Consider the following 25,892-nt stretch of genomic DNA (forward strand, 5'->3'; position numbering starts at 1 on the left):
GCCAATCACTGAAGGCGATTACAACAACATGACCGTCAGTTGTTCACGAACCGTTGAGTGAGTGAGTATCAATAGTGTCTTTTTCAACATTTTTTAATAGAAATAATTAATAAAAATAAGGTTTCAAATATCAGAAGTGACCCCCGATAAGGCGAGAAAACGAATAATTAAGGCAGAATCGACAAAACGCGCCAAAGATAAGGGAAATCAGTAAGTTTTATTCTGCTTAACCTGCATCCTAAAAAGCATCCGGTGTCAAGCAGGGTCGCATTTGGCATTTTAGTCATAGTACTGAGAATATAAATTTGGTTTTACATAATTCTAATTTACGAGACTTATAGAACCCTTTGCAGTTCTTAAAAAAACACATACCGTACCAACTCCTTAATTAATTTAAAGATTATAATAATAATTATTCGTACATGCTTTACTGAATTAAATAGGTAATATACATCCTATTAAGAATATATTTTATAATTATTTTATGATTGCCAAGTTGTAGGTATCAAATAGAAAAATGTGTACCACTATTTAAAACATTTCAAATTGTGATAGTGACTAACTAAACTGAACAAAATAAAATTGTCAGAATTATTGAATATCCATATCCTGAGATATAATTGGCATTTAATTATTATTAAAACCAACGCATTTCCTAGAATTGTATCCAGCTGAAGGCTTCAACCATTTATATTAATCCATTTGGACCATTTGTAAAATTTAATTTTTAATACAAATCTATAATTATAACAATTCCTGAAGGATTTTTTTAGGTTTTTGTGTTGCCGAGCATGAAGTCACTTTTATATCGATTTTTTATGTTTTAAAATTAGTTACCATATTTTTTCCGTCGTATTCACATTTTCCTAATTGTTTGTCTAAATTAATAATATATTGAGAAAAATTTTTGAAAATAAATTTATGTTATCATCAACATTTATTTATTATTTCGCCATTTTCCATTTCCCAAGTCCAGCCCAGAAGAATGACACCATTATATCTAATAAAATGGCTGCCACGGAAATATCAAAATAAGCCAAGTCCGCACGGACTTGGTTGATTTTGTGACAAACTAAGCCATGTCCATATAAAAAATCCATTTTATGAAGAATCTATGAAAATTACACGAAAACTAATAATGTGGAACTTATTTGTTTTAAACATTCTATAATCGCAATAATATAAACTTTCATCTTTATGACCGTGTACACAAGGAAACAAAAAAGCTGTTTTTCTCCTTTTCATCCATTATGGACATGGCTGGTTTTGAAATGTAGCGACACATACTTACACATTTTGATGTTATCTTGCAAAGTAAACAGTTATCTGATCTTTACACTATATATGTACATGCGAATGTAATGTTTTCAAATATAAATATATGGATTATAGACCGTCGTATTATTTTCTCGAAATCATAAACATACTATAATAGTATTTGAGTATCAACCTATGTTCAATTTGAATTGGGTTATAATAATAATATACCCGTATATATATATCAATAGTATGGTTGCTACGAAATCCACCCAAGTTATCAGTATGTACTTGGACAGGTTTGATTAAAAACTATGATGTAATTAACATTTTAAAAATATTAATTCATATATTATTTTGACAGCCCTGTTTTCTGATCGGCAGACAATGTGCAGGTGTTTATAAAATAATAATGTTCAGCGGCCGACAATATCAATAATAATAATAATGTTTCTTGAAATAAAATCTCCGATGATTAGTGATTTTTGCGAAAAGATCGATTTAAATTAACGTGCTTACGACGCCGAGGTCCTTTTTATACTAAATTATAATTGAATATCGAGCTCTTCAGCCCCCCCCCCCTTAAGACTAATTACACAGGCATATTTTCATTGTCATACAATCTCGTTCGCCAATGTTTTTGATAATGTATACCAGTGGCGAAGGGTGACTTTTTGAAAGAGGTAGGCTGTGGAAGTAACCATGCTTTTCAGATATATTTACGGGAAATAAGAAGATAACCCAATATTACTACTGATGAATAGGTACGCTAAAACGAAGAAGTTTCAAAAGCTTAATTGGTTTGTTATAATTAGTTTATAAAAATAAGCAATCGGTTTGAATTACTTATGTTTTTTCCTAAACATTTATAAACGTAACATACGCTCAAAATAACAGACTTAGGTAGGTAAAATATCAGATATCTAAATTGTCCAATGAGTGAACTAATAGATAAATAAAAATCACGAGATAAATTATTTAATATTTTTAACAACAATCAATACATATTTATGTGATTGAATCCCATAGAAATTATTTTTTTAAACTATCTTCTTATTAAATATTTTGAATAAATGTGCTCTCGCGATGTAAGCGCTAACGAAACAACTTGTAGATTTGTATGCGGGACGCCAGGCATTTTGAAATTATGAAATATATTGAAAAACTCGACGATTCACGCGAAAATAATCCTATACAATATGTGAAGCGAAACGCGGTGTGTTTTATTTTTTTAAACTTTCGAGAGATGCCATAGATGGTGCTTATTGAAATATGGGATAAGATCGAAAAATTATGACAATTATACGATAGATGTCTTTGAGCATATTGAATATATCATTATTTGTGATTTTATAAATACGTCAATATGAAAATAAAAATTATTTTTCTTAGAAGGTAGGCTTTAAATAATCGCTTAGTATGGAGTCTTAACCACTGATGTATGTATACACATTAGAACATGGGTAGTCAACCTGGTCCCTACCGCCCACTAGTGGACGTTCCAGCTTTCATGTTGGGCGGTAGAGGTTTTAAAAATATTTTCATTAGATATGATGAAGAAAGTAAACATAAATTCGATAGAGCTGGATATGAAAACCTATGGCAAAATAAAAAAAATGCCTGTCGTATATCCAATTATGTAGAAAATGATAATCAGTTTATTGATACCTTTCTATACCTCATATCTTGTGGAATCAGGCTTTAGTGCTGTTAATCATTATTAACAAAGAAAGAAACCGCCTGAATATTTCCGAAAGAAGAGGCCTTCGTTTGTTTCTCACAAAAATTGAGCCAGATATCCAGTATTTAGTTTCGCAGCATCAGCTTCAGGGATCTCATTAATAATTTAATTAATTAAAATGTAATTTCATCAGACTTCATGCTTCTACGCATGGCCCCCACATCCTGAATCAGGCTCCCAGGCTAGGATCTTTGGCGGACCTCCCTACCTATCACAAAGGATAAAGGCAGTGTAAGGCTCCACAGTAGCGTTTTCCAAATGGTGTACGCGGTAGAATTAATGTGTATATTTTTAGTGTTTTTTTTTTTAAATATTTTAATAAGTACATCCATTTGAATTATGGAGTTGTCGAGTATCGATACACAAATAAAAATTGTATCGTATAAATACATAATTTTAAATAATAACAGTAGTGATGGAAAATAGCACCGCAGGTGACTTTTTTACTATTAGAGAGAATTTATGATTTGTATTTATATCACTTATCTGGTCGACTCGCCACGCCGGGCCCTTCTGAGCCCGGGCCCCCAGGCTAGAGCCATGTCAGCACCTCCTTTTTGGGGGCCATGGTTCTATGTATGCAAAGTATAATAATATAAAAATAGATTTAACTACAGTAAGTTTTTTTATAAATATTTATTCTGCCAAACTTAGCGAAAGTCTGACATAAAGTATTTGCTAAGTAATTATTATTAATATGCTTTCTTGCTGTAACTCTGCTGTATAAATTTTATAAAGTTATGATACTTCCCTACTTTATAAGTCACCATTACTGCGAAATCGGTGGGCGGTTAGAAACTTTTACTACTAACAGAGTTACAAAAGTGGGCGGTAGGTATAAAAAGATTGACTACCCCTGCGTTAGAATCCCATTTTTGTCAAAAGGTGATAATAAGAATTTTGCACCCGAAATACAGTTTATTCATACAAATATAGTGTTAAGCCTATGTGCGAGCATCTATAGACGTTACGTAACTATGTTGAGTTGAAAACAAAGCGGTTGGTTAATATTATCCTACATTAACAAGTAGATTATGCTTCCTGTGAAAAGTTGACATTATTTTTTCCGCAAAAATAAAACACCAATATTTTTACATTTAATATTTTAATCAAACGCTTGTAATGAGTGTTCAGTGACGTCCCTAGATAAAATGCCGCCCCTGACCATTGCCAAAATGCCGCCTCATTTTTTTAATACATTATTTTTATCATCCTTTCATGAGTCCAATATCTAAGATATGTGTTTTATGGAAACATTACTAACAACATATCAGACTAATTATTCGCAAATCTGCATGTGTCGTTTCTGGTCACCAAGGACGTCGAAGGGCAACGGAAGTAAACTAGATATCGCTGACCCGACAAAACAAGTAGGTTCATTTTTTTTAATGCAAAGATATTTTCGTTAGTACATACTAAGTTTAGGTAGCTATTTCAATATATTCCAAATGATTTTCCTCGATTTGCCGCCCCCAAGTGACGTTCAATCTGCCTTTTCCCACGGGACGTCACAGTGAGTGTTTACTTTACATGAATGAGCCAAGTGATTGATACATTGTCAATTATAAACATCTTATTACTTTGTGTCATCCGCTATATTCTCTCCATTTAGCTCAAAATAGGAAAAGCTTTGGCTTGTAATATACATAATACTTAAATCTCATTTACACGTGCATAGATTTACTGCTGACATAACAAAAAAATGCACGTGTAAAGACGTATTATCGTGCAAGTCACAAGATTGCATTCATGGATTAAAAAACTTCAGCAGCTTCTAAATTTTCACGTGATAGTGGGAACTTGTGCGATATCCTTGTAGACCATTTTGACGTTTACCAATTTTCACAACTAGTGAAATAGCACCATCCAATGACAACAACGCATCTCGCCTATGTTTGAAGAATGAATTACTGGCAATTATGTTAGTATACACACCACAACTGAAATTCAACAAATAAGGTATACTGGGATCGCAGCACCATTTGCCCCCCCTCCAGGTCCATTGATTTTTAAAACTATATTTCAAATAAAAATGAACTACATGCGTATAATATGGAAAGGATCCTGATTCACTGAAGTGACCTGGTGAAGGACACTGTGAATTTTTTTTAACTGATGCCCCCTTGTAAAAGTGTAAAAAACAAACCGAGACTAATAATAATTCATAATATGTAGTAGGTAGGTGCTTATTCCACAAAACTCAATAATGATCAGGACCGGTTTCGTTTTTTCCAATAGGTCTTTATCGACTGATAGAAAATATACAATTTTATCAGAAACTTATAAAGTGAAACCAAATAAAATGTTTACTAAATTCAAAGTAGGAGCAGCTCCAATTTAAATAGTGCAATGGCAGACAGTAAATGTGATGCCTGAAGAAACAGTACATAATTAAGTAAATAACTTGAAATAAAAATGTGACGATTGCGAATTCACGTGTAAACATTATTGTATGATTGTTTTTAAAGTTCTTTCACTATATTAAATGTTTTTTTTGTGCTAATTTAGCGAAGCTTTTAATGTAAATTGCTAATTGTAAAAAAGGGTCACGACTCGAAAAAGATTGGGAACCCCTGGATACCTAACATTATGCATTAATATCGCAACATCGTATTAAAGCGTTATCAAATAGTACCGTAACAATTTGTCATATTAAATTGATTATTTTGTTTGTTTTTTTAAATTAGATAAGTTTAATGAAGTGGACATAAAAATTAGAACAGTAGTATCTAAGTACTTTTCTAGAAAAAAAAACGATTATATAGCCCGGCCCCACTTTAGATTATTGTATCGGTTAAGGACCAGATAATATTTGTTACACACTATATACGAGGGTGGGTCAATAAGTCCTTAGAAAAGCCGACAGGTGGCGCGACTAGTACTGTAAGCGGTTTGTTTTCATGCAGCGGCACTACCGATTCAGTATGCTGCGAAGTTTCAATCAGATTGGTCGGGTCGTTGTGTGTTTCTCGTACATTTAAAAAAAAATTTGCTTGTTTACAAAAATGGAGAAAATTGAGTTTAGAGAGCTGTTATTAAACATTTTAATATAAAAGGGTTAACAGCAAAGGAAATAAAAAATGAGCTGGATTTAGTTCACGGCATATCTGCTCCTTCACTTGCAACTATTTATAACTGGTTAAATGAATTTAAACGTGGTCGTACATCAACAAAGGATGAACCACGCTCAGGACGTCCTGTAGAGGTGACTACACCAGAAATGATCAATAAAATCCACGATATGGTGTTAAGTGACCGAAGATTAAAGTTAAGTGAGATAATTGAGGTTACAGGGATCTCAAAAGGTAGCGTCATTTCTATTTTACATGACAAATTGGGCATGAAAAAATTTCTGCAAGATGGGTGCCGCGTTTGCTCACAGTCGACAATAAACGCAATAGGGTGGTGGCCTCTAAAGCCCTGTTGTCGCTCATGCAACGCAATCCGGATGAATTTTTTCGTCGCTTTGTGACTGTAGATGAAACATGGATACACCACTATACTCTCGAGACGAAAGAACAGTCAAAGCAGTGGATTGCGAAAGGCGAACCATGTCCAAAGAAGGCGAAAACCGTAAAATCAGCTGGTAAGGTTTGGCTACTGTATTTTGGGATGCACGTGGAATTATTTTCGTTGACTATTTGGAAAAAGGAAAAACAATAACAGGGGATTATTATGCATCTTTATTGGACCAGCTAAAAAACAAAATTTAAGAAAAATGGCCTCATTTAAACAGGAAAAAAATCCTCTTTCATCAGGACAATGCCCGTGTTCACACATGTTTACGATCAATGGCTAAAATTGAAGAATTGAAGTTCGAATTGGTCGACCACCCACCGTATTCGCCAGATTTAGACCCCAGTGACTTTTTCCTTTTCCCAAACTTAAAAAAATGGCTAAGTGGACAACGTTTTTTTTCAAATGAAGAAGTCATCGATCGGACAAATGCTTATTTTGAGGACCTTCCGAAAACTTATTTTTCTGACGGTTTAAAAAAAATTGAGAAACGTCTAACCAAGTGTATTGAGCTCCAAGGAGATTATGTTGAGAAATAAAAAAAAAATACAAAAATAAAAACGCTTTTAATGCTTTTTTCTAAGGAATTATTGACCCACCCTCGTATGTGACAAACAACCGTGGTCATCTCCATCATAAGTGAAATATTATTATCGATCGGGAAAATACAATGTTCACAAAAGTAAACCTAATAGTGTTTATATTCATCCTTTTAAATCCATGTGTTTTGAGCATGGCCCCCACGTCCTGAAGCGGGCCCCCACGCTAGGATCTTTGGCGGGCCCCCCTACCTATCGCTAAGGATAAAGGCACTGTGATGCTCTACAGTAGCGTTTTCCAAATGATGTACGCGGTAAAATTAATGTGTATATTTAGTGTTTTTTTGTATCTTTTAATACATCCATTTGAATTGTGGAGTTGTCGAGTATCGATGCACAATTGAAAATTGTATCGTAAAAGCACATAATTTTAAATACGACTTTTTTAATACTAGTAGAGCAAATTTGTGATGTGTGTTTATCTCACTTATCTGGTCGAGTCGCCACGCCGGGCCCCTTCTGATTCCGGGCCCCTAGGCTAGAGCCCTGTCAGCCCCCCCCCCCCCCCTCGTGGGGGGCATGGTTTTGAGTCATAGAAGCTTCACAGCGTCTGTGCACGTGCATGGATTTACTTGCACCAATAATGTCTAGGTATATTAATACTATCGACCGAAGGACGAATGTACTTGATGGAATTTGAATTTAAATTCTAATATGGACGATTTTACGCCTCTTGAGTGTAGTACTCAGGGAACTCAGAAATATTTTATTGTTTATAATTACTAATGATCTATTATTAGGTTTTGACGATTTCTTACAGGTACGCTAATCGAGTGTATTATTATTGATAAGATGTGAAGTTTTTTACAAACACTCTGTTCTGGCAGAACACACTAACTGGAGAATACTAGTTTTAAGTAATTTGACTTTAAAGTTGTTAAAAAGTTTGAAACAATCGTCTATCATGTGAGTTTATTAAGTAATCATAAAAAGGATGACTTTAAAATAAAGACTGTTTATTTATTAAGAAGGTTTCCAGGCGGTGAAGTTTGAAATAATGAACATTTTTGTACTAACTCAATATGTCATTTTTTAGAATTAGTGTTTTCTGCCGAAACAGTGACGATTTGTTTGTTATATTTTTTATTGTGACCCTTGACTTAACAGGTAGGTGATAGAGTTTTTACCTACTTTATTGTATTGATTTGTTATATAAGTTAGAGTTAATAATATTCGTTGTCAGTGTGTATTTGCCTTTTGGCGAGTGTACACAATGCCTGAAGATGTCGACAGGCGAAACCCGGGTCTTAAATCCATTATAATGTAGTAATGTCACAGTGAATAGTGTGTTATTTTAAACTATCGCTATCATAACTGTTTACACGTAAAAGTGCTGATTGTCTCACCAATCTCATTCTTCAAGAGTAAGTGAGACGCGATGTTGTCATTTTATGGTACTATTTGACGGGTCGTGAAAATCGGTTAACCTCAAAATGAGTCTGCGTGGTGTGGTTCGTTTTTTTACCGGCAGGTTCGTTACTATCGTTCTACTGGGCAGGCGCAGATGTTGCACGGTCTAATTGCCGTGTGAAAATTCAGAAGTTTATGAACTTTTTTATTCCACGCATGCAATCTTACAATTTGCACGATAATACATTTGAATTTTTTTGTTTTACGTTGTAAAACTTTCTGCTGGTATATTAACAAACATCGCATTTAACTAATAGTTTTTCTTGTTTTTTTTTCTAGATGCCTTTACGGATACCTCGCATTTACTATCGAGGTTTCTTTAAGGATTTTGGCATGCAAACTACTCTACTTGATGCTTTTTAAATGAAAATTGTGCCGGCAGAGAAATATGCCTTCTTGAAAACCATTCGTCTACCCGCATCGGGTATTGCTAATTTGAATTCGACCAGGGCCTTTGAAACCGCCTTGCAAAACCCTGGAAAATTCTTTGCAACGCAAGACGGTGTGATTCTGATGAATTCATTGGGAACTGAGAACTGCGATTTATAGCCGAGTTTTTCCCCTGGTAAATGGCTGCGCGGCTTAAGAGTCGGCCTATACCATCATGGGTCCCAGGTTCGAATCCTGGGTCTGCCAAGCACACATATTGTTTTTAAATATATGTATGCGTCAGAGTATGGAGCTAATAGGTTAAGCAAGTGGCTGACATCCATTTCTATAAAAAAACAAAAATCTGTTACTACAAACCTCTTTTTTTTAGATTTCTTTTAGAAGTGAGGCGTAGTAACATACAGTTTGGAAACCACTGACGTAGATCGTCCTTACTAGAAAATAAATTATATTTCACGGTTACATGTAAATTTTACGTAAAACATTATTCACCGTGACACAGCTCGCCGTGAGCTTTCTTATCGGAAAGAGATGACGGTATACTCTACGGTCTCCAATTTTATTAGATTCAATATGAACATTAATTCAATTTTCATAGCTGATTTTGGCAAAATTCATGAATTCAAAAATGAAATCCTAACCTAACCTTACAAACCTTCTTTTAAACACAAAAGCCGATCACAAAAAATTAACACAAATTGAATTGTACTTCAGGATATTAATAGTACTGATTAATTTCTTCATAATTAAATTGGATGCCTGTGTTTAATTGGCAAAATACACTGGCGCAAATTCAGTGGATATGGGTTCTATTCCCGCCGGTCGTATTTTTTCAAAGATTTTTCTAATAGGTATAAATCTGTAATATAAAACTATTCTGCGCTCAGCATTAATGTATGGATCATAATACTGGGCACTCAGCAAACAGGACGAGAGTAATATGGATATCTTTGAGAGGAGATTTTTGAGAAGAATCTTTGGGGCTATTCAAGAAGATGGCATTTGGAGGTCAATATGTAATGAGGAGGAGACAGTATTGGATCGGCCACCTGCATTGAAAGCTAGAGGATATACCAGCTAGACGTATAATGTACGCAACCTTTGAGGGGAAGAGAAGATCAGAGCGGCCGAAATTGAGATGGCTGGACTGCGAAACGTGAGATTTAAGAATACTCGGTCAAAGCAGTTTGAATTTTGGAGGCCAAGGATTGTAGTGCTATACGCTTAAATCTTAGGTATTTTAAAATTATGTATGTTCAATATAAATAGTGTTACATTCTCAAACAATGTTGTTAATTTGTCGTTAAATTAAACCAATATAGTTTATCATCTTATGTTAGTTATGAATGTATGATTTTTTAAATTTTGAATCAAATTGTAATAAATTAACGAAACCTCAAATATTTCATTACGATGTAACAATTTCATGAATTACATAATACGCAATCGAAAAAAATTCATTGCTGCTTATTTGTTAGGCATATTGTTATCAAACCAATAAAAGTGATATGGATGAACCAAAATTTTCCAGTTGATAGATATGAATGTACCGAGAGTTCACAAATAAAATTATGTAAATGTTTCTTGGAATATTTTTTTCTACTTTATTGCATGAGACTTTTTTCGTACTATTAGGCACGGAAGCAGGATTGGTTAAAGACTGCTGAAAACCGAGGAGGTAAATTGATTAAACCAGAAATGGCGAACTCTTTTGTGCTTACGTGCCAAAATATTCGCAATAATGAGTGGCGTGCCAATAGCTAATACTGGAGGTAAATTATACATTAGGAACCGTAATATGTGCCTATTAGTAGTATATAATAATTGATTTTTATAAATTTACGGAAATATAAATAATTACGCAGTGCCGTCTCCATAAAGTGATAGTAGAAATAAAATGATAAAAAAAACAATTTTAAATGCGATATTTGTTTTTATTTAATAATATGGCATAATAACATATCGTTGAATCCTCAATTCAATGCGATATTTAATTTTATGCAAGCAGAAGATTTGACCAGTTAAACACACATATTCATTAGAAAAACTCTACATTACAATATTTCAGAATTTACAAATTATATAACCAACCAAAATACTATGCCGGTGAGAAAACTGATGACAAGCGATTTACATCAGATAAATTGTGTTTATTAGAAATTTAACAATTTAAAAACTCAGCAGTGAAAATCTATTTGAATGCGACTGTCATGCATTTACAATTATTATAACATATGACCACCCAAAAACATTTACTGGTGACAAGCCATTTAAACCAAATGTTTGTTTATATTATTACAATGACGATCGTCAAAAAGGTTCGCCACCGCCGATATAAATGCTACCCACTTCAAAATTTTAATTGTTTCCAGCACTTTCAGCAAAATTCAATGCCCGTTATGGTGAAATACATATGGCCTGTTCTAAAGAAGGTTTATAATTCCGCCCGTTGACAAAGAAACAGACTCCAAACCAGAATACGAGCCACCATTTTTCTTGTGGGGCTACCAATAGAAGGAAAATATAATAAACTTGTCACCAATACAACCACACGTATAATCGTTCGATTTAAAAATCGAACTGCCTTTAAAATTCTTAATACAAAATTCATACCTATAAGACTCCTTATAATAATATATAGTCCAAATCCTTTGATCCAGAGAGATGTCAACTTCTAAATTTAATGGTATCACTCAAAGGAAGATATCCGGTAAGCGATGAAGAACATGATGGCTAAAGAATTACAGAGACTGGTTTTATCTCAACATTCCATCCTTACTTAGAGCATCTACAGACTGGGAACAGATAACCGAAACCATTGCCGCCATCCAATAACGGACATGCACAGAAATAAGAGATCTTGTATGTACATCATAATGATATTTTTTTTTAATTTTGGTGTTTTTTATTACCTATTTTTATATGTGCTAATTTTTATACCGACATAATATTCATGTTCGATATTTTTATGAATTTCCAGTAGCTGTCTACGTTAATAAAAGCGATAGCAAAGATATGGCGAAAACCGAGCGTGTTTTGCGAAGCGCCTGCCGCGCTGTTAGTCCAATTTCGATGCTAATGACTTTCGACTGATGACCCGGCGTCGCCGTCTGCTGCCCCCTTCTTCCAGCGTTGTAACAAACATCCCGATAAGCAATAATTAATAGTCGTTGATAGTGTGCGCGCGCAAATGATTTTTCTTGTAGTGACGCAATTGCTACCTTGTTAAAATAATAAAGAAAAAATGTATTAACGAAATAAATGTAAATTGCAGTACCTACGCATGTACACATTGTGACTTCTCAGATAATACTACCTAATGATATCCCCTAAAAATGATACTTTTTTAAAATGTGTATTTTAAAACTCGAACGAACAACGAGGCATAATTGTTACACCTAGTCTAGTAGGGTAACCGGACAAAACAGAACGGTGATAAAACAGAATATGAAGAAACAGAACAGTGAAAAACAGAACAGCCAGTGGAAAAATAAAACATTCGTTTTCTGTCGTATCTATTTATTAATTAAATACTTATAAAAGTTAAGTGTATAAAAGAATTATGTATACATATTTAATATATTATAATATAATCACTGCATGTTGGTCATTCGGCGTAGAAACCTCAATGTATCCAAATTCTAATGGATTTAAGTTTTGTACTATTCCATTTAAGTCGTTTTTTTGCGACCCGGGTTTCGCTTTTCGGCATCTTCAGGCGCCGTGTACACTCACCAAGGCAAACATAGTACAAAACTTAAATCTATTAGAATTTAAATTCAAATTCCATCAAGTACCTTCGGTCGGTAGTATTAATAATACTCAATGTATCTGCTTGATTTTGATAATCATGCACAACTCCACAGAATTATTAAACTCATTATTTCGATGTACCTAGTCACCCTAGCATTTTGAACATATTATTAGATTGATTAAAACGGGATTTACCTAGCATGCCGGCAACACCAGGTTGAGTCCCGTTTAATTGAGGCTTTCCAGCGATTATAAATGCAGAAATAATATAATTTGTTTTTTTACGGCGTATTGAAAACGTGTGTTATTAAACATTTATACAATATAATATAGAGATATGACAATTTCAATATTAAATGTTATATTTATCCTGAAATGTTCTGTTCGGTGTTCTGTTTCTTCGTGTTCTATTTCTTCGTGTTATGTTTCTTCATGTTCTGTTAATTCATGGAAACGTCTAGTAGTAGTGAAACAATCAAAGAAATACCCCGCCTTGAGAAAATATCAAAAATGTATTCTGACCTCACCGCAAATCAAACCCGGAACACCGTTATGAGAAGCCAGTATATTACGCATTTTACTGCGAGAGTCACATTGTATATGCCTAATATAGGCAGATGTGCATAATCAAAATAAATAACTTTAACTAATAAAAATGGTAATTTTTTCGGGGGTAAGTAAAGATTTCTTAAACAATCATAATTGTTAAAGGCAGCAAAAAAATAGACTACACATTTTACTTACATGCTGTACAACAATTTGCGTTATTTAGATACTATTGATAAATATGTGTTAGCTTTATGGCAGGAAAGAATATCCTGCCCATTGCCGACTCAAGAGAAAGCCGAAACATTCACGACCTACCATCCTAGCTTTTCCGCCCCTCCCGTTGTTTATGAATGACCTGTCATTGCGTATCATTGTTCTATAGAGTGCTCATACTGACGCGTCTGTCGTGTTCATTTGTCAGAGTATTCTTAGTTTCAGATTTCTTTCAGATTATTTTAACGTATCTTGGAGACCTTGGAGTTCATCTGATTTAGAGGTTATTACAAATCGATATTTCCAGCTGTCTTGACACAGGGAATGGTTTGATTTGGATAGATGAGTTACATGATAAATAATACACTAGCATACAAATGTAATGCATAGATCAATGCTATATATTTTTTGGAAATCGATATTACCACCGGTTTTGTGTGAAGGACTAGTCTGACTTTGACAGTTGATGAATAACAGGAATGTATTTACAAATAACACTGATAATTTTTTTATAATTCAATTCGAAATGAGAAAGGGCGAATCAATATGTCAAGCAATCTGGGATCTGATTTTGACAGCTGAAAAAGATATGCTCAGGCTTTATTAATCTAAAGATGGCTCCGACCCGCCACAATAAAAGAAAGCACCCGAGTGACGATAAGTAAATAAGGTACTTACACTAAGTAGGTATACATATCGTCACGTCAATATACTACAACTAGATAACTTGGTTTTCACTGTTTTTGAGATATCTATTGGAATATGATTCTACATTTCTTTCCTGTCGTAAGTTTGTGTTTGAAAATATTAGATAACTTTACTATAAATGCATCAAATAAATTAAATTATATACTTATCTACAATATATTTTCATACACTTGAAGATTATTTAATTATTCCTAATTAGACAAGCACAATTTTCCGTTTTAATTTTAAATAATAATTATAGCCTAGATTTATGTTATGTTAATCAAGTATAAAGTTTAAATTTTATTTTCCAAAAATAACCAAATCAGAGTTATCTAGTTGTAGTATTGAGGTGACGATATACGCAATAGCATAGAAAAGGGTGGCTTGTGGCGTATCCGGAAATTTGTACGTCAACAGTTCACCGTAGGACACTTATCCGTTCGCCACAGTACGTGAAACATGAGTTCGTGTAACATCTAATCAAATGTTAAATTCGTTGAACATTTCACCGTGGAGTATATTTGTACGTATGCTAAAACACGTGGTGAATTTTGTGAGATATCTTTAATAGGTTAGGTTAGGTTAGATTAGGGTTAATCTAATTGGAACAGTACTATTTGCAAACTATCCCCGCATTTTGTAAGATACGTACGAATGTATTCCACGGTGAAATGTTCAACGAAGAACTCATCATTTTGTTAAAATGTTATACGAACTCATGTTTCACGTACTGCGGCGTACGAATAAGTGTCCCACGATGAACTGCATACGTACAACTTACATGTAACCGGCTTGTGGTAGCGAATTGCGACGGTACTATGAGGCAGCTGGTGTAAAAACATTCTCTTGCTAGATAAATAATTATTTGGTACACAATATAACTTGCAAAAGGTTGAACTATCTGTTAATAAACCTTTGTGCGAGGCGGCTAAGATCTTCATCGGATTGTAGAGCCAATGTAAAGAAATGCCTATTTTTTATTTATATTATGACTAATGTTTTAGGTAGTTATCACTACATACAACGTATAAATTAAACTCAAGCCTACACACTTTTAGCCGGCGACAATCCTGCAGTTATTTTCAGGTATTGACTTATGACACTGCCTTACCAATAAAACCTTAATATAAAATTTTATATACTCACAGAACAAACCACAATAAAATTATAATATCTACATAAATATATTACATAATTTAATAACACCCAGGATTGGTTTTGTTGTTAAAAGTCTTTATTTACCATCAAATTTAATGATGAATTAGGACTTCTAAGGAGTTCATAGTGTTGTAACAAGAAAATTCTATGTTTTCTAGCAAAATTTTTCAGAACATGGGCAAATTTTGTGGTCGGTGCCTAGTTTTAGAGACGCTGATCAGTCGTGTAAGTCAGGCATGTCCAACTTTAAGTATGCTGTGATTTATGTAGGTACTGTCCAGTATCAAAACTGGCAGTAATCTACCATAATCTTCCATTGTCATTCTTCAATTTAGACAAACATTGGTAAGTTTTATAGCTACTTGGTTAAAGACACCGAGGGTTACAAATTCAACTGTAACGTTCGTGTTTCTCTGTCACAAAGAAATACTCAAGTGATGATGATTGAAAATGATGAAAATGAAAAAGTTCTTTTTGGGCACTCATTACACTAATCGTCAAACTATTCTCCAACTCTGCAAAGATCTTACTGCGCCTCTACGCCTCCCACGATGGCCGCGCGGCTTAAGCGTCGGCCTATAGCATTGTGGGTCCCAGGTTCGAATCCTGAGTCTGGCAAGTACACATATTGTTTTTAAATTTGTATATGAGTCAGAGTATTGACCTAATATGTTGAGCAAGTGGTTGACATCCATTTCTCGTAAAAACAAAATCTGTTAATACAAACCACCACTCTGTGGAGGCCCATGATCTTATTAGGGTCGGACATGGTCGAAAGAAAAAAGAAGAAAAACGCCTCAGTTTAAAGCGATTGAATTCACGTCTAATGTTTACTTCACTTCTGCGGTAGGCTGTGAATGATACGAATCAAGTCACTTCTTATGGTCACTTCTTATGTATTAATAATTTGAAAAAAAAAATCATGTATGCTAGTTACGAACATAACAAGATTAATGGTTAATACTTCTCACTAAAAATCTCAATGAGATCTTATTATTATATTACAACTAAGTATATGGGTTTACATTTTCATGACTGAATTTCTATGGGTTTATAGTGCGATAAACCAAAACCCATCCCGCGGTTGACGGGTTGAACATGCCTGGTGTAAGTAAATACCTACGTAATTAGATATTATATTACCTATTTCATTCAAATGTGGGACACGTCATTCTGTGTTTATATGTTTTTTTAAATAATAATAAAAAAAATATTTTGTAAACCATATTATTTTACGATTTTTTAGATTTCATTGATAATTCGTTGACGTTGTTTGGTAAAAAATAATATGCAGGCAATTTTTTAATACGCACATAGTAAATAGGTACAACGATAAATTATCACGTCATTTCGATAAGTAAATAAAAACAATTTAGCAGGATAAGAGATTGTATTTAAATACGAATAAAAATATTTATGTTATTTGTATGTGGTAATACATAATATTATGCTAGTAGTATACCCATGGCCCCCACAAGGGGGGGTAACAGGGCTCTAGCCTAGGGGCCCGGCGTGGCGGGTCGATCAGATATTTAAGATAAACACACATCGCAAATTTGTTTTAATAGCAGGTAAAAAAGTCGCCTGCGGCGCTATTTCACGGAAGGGAATTTTCCATTTAAAAAATTAGGTGTTAAGATGCAATTTGATTGTTTTGTATTGATACTTGAGAACTAGATAATTCAAGTAGATGTATTAAAACTACATAAAATCCCTAAAAATAAACCGAAGGCCCTTACTTTTACCTCTAACACAATTTTGAAAACGCTTCTGTTGTGCGTCACACGTGCCATTAAACTTAGCGGTAGGTAGGGGGGCCCGCCAAATATCCTGGTCGGGGGGCCCATTTTAGGATGTGGGGTCATGAGTATACCAGCTAATAGTTCCCTCCAAACCAACTCGCCCCGCACCATACTCGGTCTTAATCAAGCGTATCAATATGCCCTACGTTTAGCATCAGTAGTTGTTTATGCTTGGAAATGTCTCAGGAGTAGATGCCTAAGAATGAGATCACCACACACACAAGTGTACTTTGACTGAATTTACTGATATATAATTTAATCAAAATGCCCATGGGAGAGAGGAGCATTGAAAATTAACAAACATATATGATTTTTTTTTTTAAGGAATTACAGTTGGCCTTTATGGCGACCAGGTTGGACCGACTTTAGCATCTCTTCTTTTTCCGTACATTCCCAGAGAATGTGGTTTACATCCTGTAGATCTCCGCCACATGGACAAGTTGGTCGGGTGATAAGACCAAACTCAAAGAGCTCGCCAGCGAATCCGTCGTGCCCAGTCAAGAATTGACTAGTGTGATGGTCAGGAGTCAAACTGGTTTGTCCAATCGCCATTCGATATTAGGAGAGACAAATAGTTTGTGTCTGCTCTTGGTGGAGGCAACATACTTTCGCTGCCAGGCCTTCGATGCCACAGCCAGCCTCATTAAATGTATTGTTACTGTCTAATTCCTCAGCGATACTTATTCAGCACCAAGGTTTAAAAGCGGGGCAAGGTGAAATTCACCAACAACGGCCTTCTCCTCTTTGAGGAGCATCATGGATGCACCGCGTAGGTATATGTGAAATCCAAGAGGAAGGATCCCGGCCAAGATGGATAGCAAGCACGTCCGTGGATGTTGAAAACTGTAGTCGAGTAGTATAGAGTTGTATTTATGTAATAGAACAATAAAAGATTAATCCTTTCCGCATTGTTTGTCATTTAACAGGTACTTATAGGTATAATATAGGCTTCAAATTATTGGGAAGTATATATATGCATTAACAGCAAGTATTTTAATAAAAACGTTGGAATCATTTAATATGAACAACAAGTAAAAATGATTATTGGTAAGTATTAAAATAATAACAATGGAAGTATTTACATGATTATAGGGAATTATTTAAATAATTAATGGTAAGTATAAATATCAATTGGTCAGAATAAAATCTATTTTGGACAGATTTTTTCTTTTACAGAAATAACTTATTTAGTAGCTTCCTTATTATGTTAAATTTAGTAGGATAGTATTGTTCTTTCTATCTGGCTCTCCAGAACAGATTGTACTATTAGAATAGTATTTCTCTATTATTTCATGCCTTACGCCCATTTTGTGTAGCAGCATTTGTGTATCTATAAAATGGCTCAATGATGTAATGTGAGTCTCCTGGGCAAGCTTATAGTGCCTTTAATTCACACATTAGAAAATGAGAGATTTATCAATTATTTTATTTATTTGTATTTATGAAATTCATAAAAGAAAACATAAAATTTGTGTTGTTTTTACTGTTCTATTATTTTATGCAAGTCTACATATAAATAACACAAAATTTTAGGATTATCGGAAGACATTCCGATAATCGCAACTTTTGACTTTTGTCAATTCGACTTTTTTATTCATTCGTTGATCAGTATCAGAGCATAGACAAATCGAACGACTTATTGTCCTCGGACTTTTGGCTCGCCAATGGAGCGCTGGCAATAAGTTTCATGGTCTTGTTTACATTACATACTATAATAAATTGACAATATTAAATTATTATCTGATTCGGCATTTACACTAATAGTAAAAATAATAATATAGATATATAAATAATTAATATACTTACTTAAAACCGCACTACCTTTTAGTTATTTTCCGAGAAATGGGTAAAAAAAAGTCACCTTTTTTTTCCTTTGTAATACGAAAACAATATTAGTCCTCATCCATATCTGACAATATTTTGTCAAAAAAGATGCATTTACAATAGATTAGATTAGATTCATTTTATCAGGGGTTGCAAACTAGTGGTATAGTAGTAAAAATATTTTGAAAATAATATTTTATTTGTGTAAAAATTATACATAAAAGGGTTTACAGAAGCATATATTTTATTTTTCCTTAGTGTGTTACATCAGGGGTTGCAAACCTGTGGTGTAGTAATAAAAATATTTTGAAAATAATATATTACTTTTGTAAAAATTATACGTATAAGGGTTTATAGAAATATATATATAGAAAAGAACCTCACCTGCGTTAGGAAGCAGACAGGAGTACGCGATGTAATAGACGTTTCCAAACAGTTGAAATGGAGATGGGCGGGGACATTGCTCGCCGAAAGGACGGGCGCTGGACAAATGCCGTCATCCAGTGGTACCCAAGGGGCACGAAATGGCCACAGGATCGCCCTAAAAGCCGCTGGATTGACGAACTGGTAAAGTTCGGCGGAAATACGTGGCAGCGATTTTTTTTTTTTGGTTTATTTCTTATTTTGGTGGGTGGTTCTTTGCTTTGTGTGGGATTTTATTTCAGTATTTCATGTTTGATTGATAATGACAGAGAGAGTTGGAAGAAGCTTGGGGAGGCCTTCATGATGCAGTGGATTGACCCGGCTGATGATAAAGTATAGAATATTTAAAAATTTTTTTTTTGGTGTGATATATCTTGAAGCATGGGATACACAGGCCCAAATTACAGTCGGGGCAATAATATCTCGTTTTTCTCCTCACTTTTTTCCCTTTATCATCCGTTTTGGAACAGCAAACAACACAGCGTTTCGTTGCATTTGCTTTACTTTGCGTTGGCGGGATTGTATCAATAAAATGTCTCTCAGTAAGACGTAATGGGTTTGGAGTTGTGGATGGTCTTCCTCCTTTCGCTGAAAATTCTGGCGAGTGATATTTTTCCAAGTATTGATGAATTACTTTCACCCTAAATTTCGAATTACTTCTTTTTCCCCCGTTCTTTTTATATAAAACAAATGCGTTCCACAAAGCTTGTTCGGGCAAATGGAAAAACATTTTTTTGTAATATTTCTTACCCTGTTTCCGCGTAACAGGGCAGATTGCCAAATGTTGATCAACGCGGTCAACAACTCCCATAGTGAAATTGTAGTCATTTGCCACAGTAGGACGTTGTTTACCCTGGCATACATCTATCATGGTGCAACTATGATAGTGGATAGGAAAAATACATCTTTTTTGTCCCTCCATCTCATCACCATCAACTTTCCTTTTCTGTAGGCTTTAGTGTACCCTCTAGTTACCTTCTTTGGAAATGAAATATTTTTTGGTACACCTTTATGCCTAAATCTTAGAGTCCCGTATGTGTCAGTTTTATTTGAAGTGAGTATCTCGGCTAATTCCGGCGATGTATAAAAATTGTCCGTGGTAAGACAGTAGCCCTTGTTCAGCAATGGTTTCATTAGGCTCATTACTACTTGGGATGTAACAGGGAGGTTTCGATATTGTTGATCAAAGAGAGTATTTTTATTGTAGACCATATGTATCCAGACGACGATTCGCACAGCATATATGTTTTTATGCCAAATCTGGATCTTTTGAGGGGTATGTATTGTATCCACCCTAGTTTCCCCTTGTACAGCATAATGCCAGCGCTCCATTGGCGAGCCAAAAGTCCGACGACAATAAGTCTTCAGATTTTTCTACGTTCTGCTACTGGCCAACAGACGTTCAACGAAACGAGTATATAATTAATTTGACGAGTAAAACAGTCGACTTTGACAGCATAGATAATATACGTATATCTGACAGTTAAATCGTGATGGCGTTAAATGATACCGACGTTTTATGTTTTTTGGGTTATTGGGTGGCAGATAATGTAATAACGAAGCAAAGGGTACACAAATACTGGGTGAAACATTGGATAAGGAAACGAACGACATTATCCCACACAAATTTAATACGAGAATTGCGTTTGCAACCGAGCGATTTCCGCAATTATTTGCGAATGTCGGAGGATGTATACACAGAACTGTATAATTTGGTCTCCCCATTTATTAAAAAAAAAAATACTATGATGAGGGAAGCTATTTCTCCTCATGATAGATTATGTGCAACCCTGCGATTTTTGGCTGCCGGCGGAACATTCACTGACTTGCATTATAGAACTGCGATTGGAAGACAAACTCTGGGCAAGATAATTCCCGAAACTTGCCAAGTCATCATTGACGTTTTGAAAGGAGAATATTTCAAGGTGTGTATTATATTATACGTCATCTAATAAAGTTGGGCAAATTTACAAATATATCATTAACAAGTAGACATTGGTTGGTCTTATAAAGTGAACGCTTAGTGGATTGTTTTACCTATATAAATCATAGACGGCAACATCATAAGAATGGCAGACAAGATGCATTTGAGATAGGTATATATATAGTCACAAATAAGGCCATCGTTGACATGCTAAATATTCAATAGACCATTAGAATGCTGTACCTAGCCAGGACTCTCCATATAGGCTGTAAGCAAGCTGCTTAATTATTCCTGTTGAATGTATTGTAATACTAGTCATATTCTTCGAAAAGCAAGCATGGAATTTGATTTCTAAATGAGGCCACATAATAATATAGGTTTGCTAACATAGCTCAAATACTTACCATTTGTTGTATCGCTTAAGCTAAGGTTTATAGGCATAAAAACAAACAAAAAAACAAATATTTTTACAAGATATTTATTCATACAAAAAACATTAATTTATTATACCGGCTTTTGTACATTTTTGCTGATTATACGATAAACTGGTTGAGTATGAACAGTAGTTGCTGGCATTATTTTGTCACTTTGTCCCATAAAGGCAACTTCATGCATCAGCTTCTCGGCCAGCAATCTTTGTCCCTGTGACATCGATCGTAGTTTCATGGCCATCATTTTGCCAAAAACATCAAATTCATCTTCAGTCTTGCTTAGTTTGTCGGTGATTAATTCTAACACTTTGTTGGCGCTATCATTCGATTTTTTTCGTTTGAACGATGGGGGTTCTGGTGCTCTATTGAGATTCGACCTTGGAGTAGTCGACAACGTGGATGTTGAAGGCGAATATTCTATCTGTAAATAAAATGTTGATTATTTTTTGTTGCAGTTCCCTGATACGCACAAAGAAATGGAGACGATTGCAGAAGAATTTAATAGTAAATGGCAATTTCCAAATTGCCTGGGCGCAGTTGATGGGAAACACATTGCAATCGTGCCACCTGCAGGCGCCGGCTCCCACTTTTATAATTACAAACATTTCCACAGCATTGTTTTGATGGCGATTGCAAATGCTAATTATGAATTTATTTATGTTGATGTTGGAACAAATGGACGTATTTCTGATGGAGGCGTACTGAGAAAATCTGATTTTTTCAAACGTTTAGACGAAGGCAGATTAAAAATACCTGCACCAAAAAAACCTACTGCTAATTCTGATGCACTGCCATTTGTTTATATTGGCGATGAAGCCTTTGCATTACGTAACGATTTCATAAAGCCGTATTCACAAAGGCAATTAAATCACAGTAAAAGAATATATAATTATCGGACATGCAGAGCCAGGCGAATTATAGAAAATGTTTTTGGCATTTTAGCTGCTAGATTCCGCATTTTCAAGCTCCAATAAACATGAAAATTGAAAATATCAATACAGTTGTATTAACTTGCTGTGTGCTGCACAACTTTCTTCGTCGCAAATCAACACATACTTATACTCCTTCTCATGACCTTGATAGGGAAAATCCTGAGACAGGTTTAATAGAGCTCGGACTGAGGTCACAGGACACCTTAGCGCCTTTGGAAGCAACGACTAATCGGAACTCGACTGCCAATGCTAAGAAAGCGCGAGGAGATTTCGAAAAATATTTTAATACTACCGGGGCTGTCACATGGCAAGAAAGTATGATAAGCAATAGATAAATTAAACCAATGTAACAATTTAGTTAAAATGTTTTACCTCAATACAATCTTCGTTGTTTAACGAGTTGGAGTAACTCTCATCAGGAGACATGTTTTCCAAATCGTCCACCATGCTGGATATTGAGCTCGATTCTGTAAAACAAAATGTAAATTGTTAAAATACAACATAATACTCAAACTTGTTTTTTATTATCTCTCCCCTAAGTACCCATTCCTTCATACGGTTAATATTGATATTGGTATAATTGGTGTAATCCAGTATATCGGGTATTTTCAAAATGTGTTTTCCGCTGTATTCCTCATAACCAAACTGTACCATTAATTTTGATTGATGATTGACGATTTATTGATTGTCTCTGAAGGAACCTAACTCGAGCGATTTTTGATTTTATGATCATTTCTTTTCTTCTTCTTTCGACCATGTCCGATCATAATATGGACCTCCACGGAGTGGAGGTTTGTATTGACAGATTTTGTTTTTACGAGAAATGGATGTCAGCCACTTGCTCAACATATTAGGTCCATACTCTGACTCATACACAAATTGAAATTCAATGTGTACTTGTCAGACCCAGGATTTGAACCTGGGACCCGACCACGACTCAATAAGCCGCGCTTCCACCGCCATGATCGTACCTATATATTATTATTTCTTACCTACCTCAGCAAAGAATAAATAATTTTATTGTGACTAGAAATGATTCATAGCTGTATGTTTTAATTGCTTAATAGTAGCTAATCTAATGCGATGTCACTTTCAGAGATACGACAATGTCATAGTCTGCACGTGTATAATAAATAGCTTTAAAGCATTCCCTCGTACCTATATATTATTATTATTTATTACCTACCTCGGCAAAGAATAAGAAATTTTATTGTGACTAGAAATGATTCATAGCTGTATGTTTTAATTGCTTAATAGTAGCTAATCTAATGCGATGTCACTTTCAGAGCTAGGTACGACAATTTCATAATCTGCACGTGTATAATAAATAGCTTTAAAGCATTCCTACGTACCTTCCATTTGGTCGTTCAAGAACTCCAAATTTTTATAGTACCACAGTTTGGGTAGATAAGCTGCGTCTGTGCCGGCTCCGCTTCGATATGATGTCCTTACTTTATTTCTCTCCTTTCTGTAACCCGACCTCAATGTCTGTATTTTCTTTTTAACATCGTCGACCCTTGCCTGCGGCTCCACCTTGATTAAAATCTCCAAAAGTTCCGCATACGCCAAGGACTTGGCATCACGATTCTTGTATAGTGGGCTGGTCGTCTTCCACAACGATGGGTTGTCTTTAAAACAACTAATAAAATCTTCCAAGAAACTTTTCGAATGCACTCGTAGATCTACCATTGTTGTTATCGATGTGAGATGTCCGAACACTTTGAATGACAGTAAAATAATGATGGCGCTGTCGTCCGTCGGCATAGATATAAATAATGTGACGGTAAAGCGTGGTGAACGTACGAATTTCAGCGGCTCGGCGAGTAAAATATCAAACATGTTTGAAATCCAACGAGCCTGGTCTGCGGATTAAAAAGTCCGCAGACCTGGGGTGCTCCACGCGAAAAAAAAGTCCGAAGACTGTAAATCGTCTGACTTGCGTGCCAATGGAGCGCCGGCATAAGGCTCTCGTCAATTGCTACATTTTTTTCCGGTATGTAACCTTCCTGGAATTTTGTTTGAAGATATTGATAGATAGGCCAAATTTTATTTAGTTTGGGATTGGGGTGTGAAGATTCATCATATTCGGAATTATTACTAAAGTGAAGAAACTTTTTATTAGTATAAATCTCCTATATGACAGTGTTCGAGCAAAAAATGGCGTAAGAAATACAGGATTTTTAGACCAATACATTTTTTCTTCTGGTTTCTTTACTATGCTTTGGACTAAAATTATGACAAAAAAGATTCTCATTTCATTTTCTGTAGTCGGATGCCATAAACTTATGAGGCTGCTGGATGAATGTGGTGTTGTACTGATAAATTGCTCAGCAAATATGTTAGTTTGCTCCACGATCAACTTCAAAAGATTTTCATCAAAGAAGAAATTGAAGAATTCGAATTCCTCCTTATAGTTATTCATAAATTCGGGAACGCCAGATTTTTCCGTAAATTGAAACGGCAGCTGCGAAATGTCGTTTTCAGGATTTATGTCAACCCACTCCTGAGAACTTGTAGGAATGTCTTCTTCGACATCGCTTACATCGTCTTGCGAAGACGAAGAGTTGTCATCTATTGTGGTATCACTCCCGGAGGTGCTAATATTCTCATATTCACTCTCACTAGACATGTTTTACTGACTAAAAAAGTTCACTGGTAAAATATATGGGTTCAAAGTCACCAATAAAAAATAAATATCAATATACACACACAAAAAGTAAGTCAGTATAGTATTCACATAAAAATAAATGTCATTATTCATACAAAAAACCAATAAAACTGTACAGGAAACAAAAAACGCGCTTCAAAATAATTACGCACTAAAACGCATGTACTGCGCCCCTGACTCGTAGTACTAAGTTGAATGAACCTTACGAAATGTCTCCAAACGACCGCGCGCGTCGACTAACCTTGAAGAATTAGCTGTGTATGTGAATTATGTATGTATAAACCCATAGGCGTATCACGTTCGTTTTGTAGACATCGAGATGTATTTTTTTCTAAAGCGCGAACGTGATACGGGTTAGCGCGCCAGGGCTACATCACAGAGCGCGTATTGCGTACGTTCAAAGAGGTCGGGCGGTTAAATTAGTAACTTTAAAAGACGTTGAAAAAACCCTTTTTTGTGGTGATGAGTCCAAAACATGTGAAATTATAAAAAATCCACGAACCCTAACTAATTAATTTAGCATACAATTTTAATTGAGATAAATTTAATATTATACTATTAATTATTGTTGTTCCCAAACTGAGATTAATTTTTTTATCAAATTAGACAATA

At 34.8% G+C, this 25,892-nt stretch overlaps 2 protein-coding genes across 2 annotated transcripts in view; both read right to left on the reverse strand.

The window, feature by feature from the left end:
• Positions 1-25,892, reverse strand: part of LOC147078624 (amino acid transporter heavy chain SLC3A1-like) — a 63,848-nt gene that overhangs the window by 23,616 nt on the left and 14,340 nt on the right. The gene's annotated exons all lie outside the window — the stretch shown is intronic.
• Positions 19,865-24,451, reverse strand: LOC147078625 (uncharacterized). The gene is made up of 4 exons (XM_085960443.1): positions 23,965-24,451; positions 22,985-23,079; positions 21,986-22,101; positions 19,865-19,922 (listed from the first exon to the last, which is right to left on the reverse strand). The coding sequence occupies exons 1-4, from the start codon at positions 24,449-24,451 to the stop codon at positions 19,865-19,867; spliced, it is 756 nt and encodes a 251-aa protein (XP_085816569.1).

This window comes from Rhyacophila brunnea, unplaced genomic scaffold, assembly GCF_057557595.1.
Source record: "Rhyacophila brunnea isolate RB1 unplaced genomic scaffold, BYU_Rbru_1.0 scaffold_11, whole genome shotgun sequence".
Classification (NCBI taxonomy): Eukaryota; Metazoa; Arthropoda; class Insecta; order Trichoptera; family Rhyacophilidae; genus Rhyacophila; species Rhyacophila brunnea.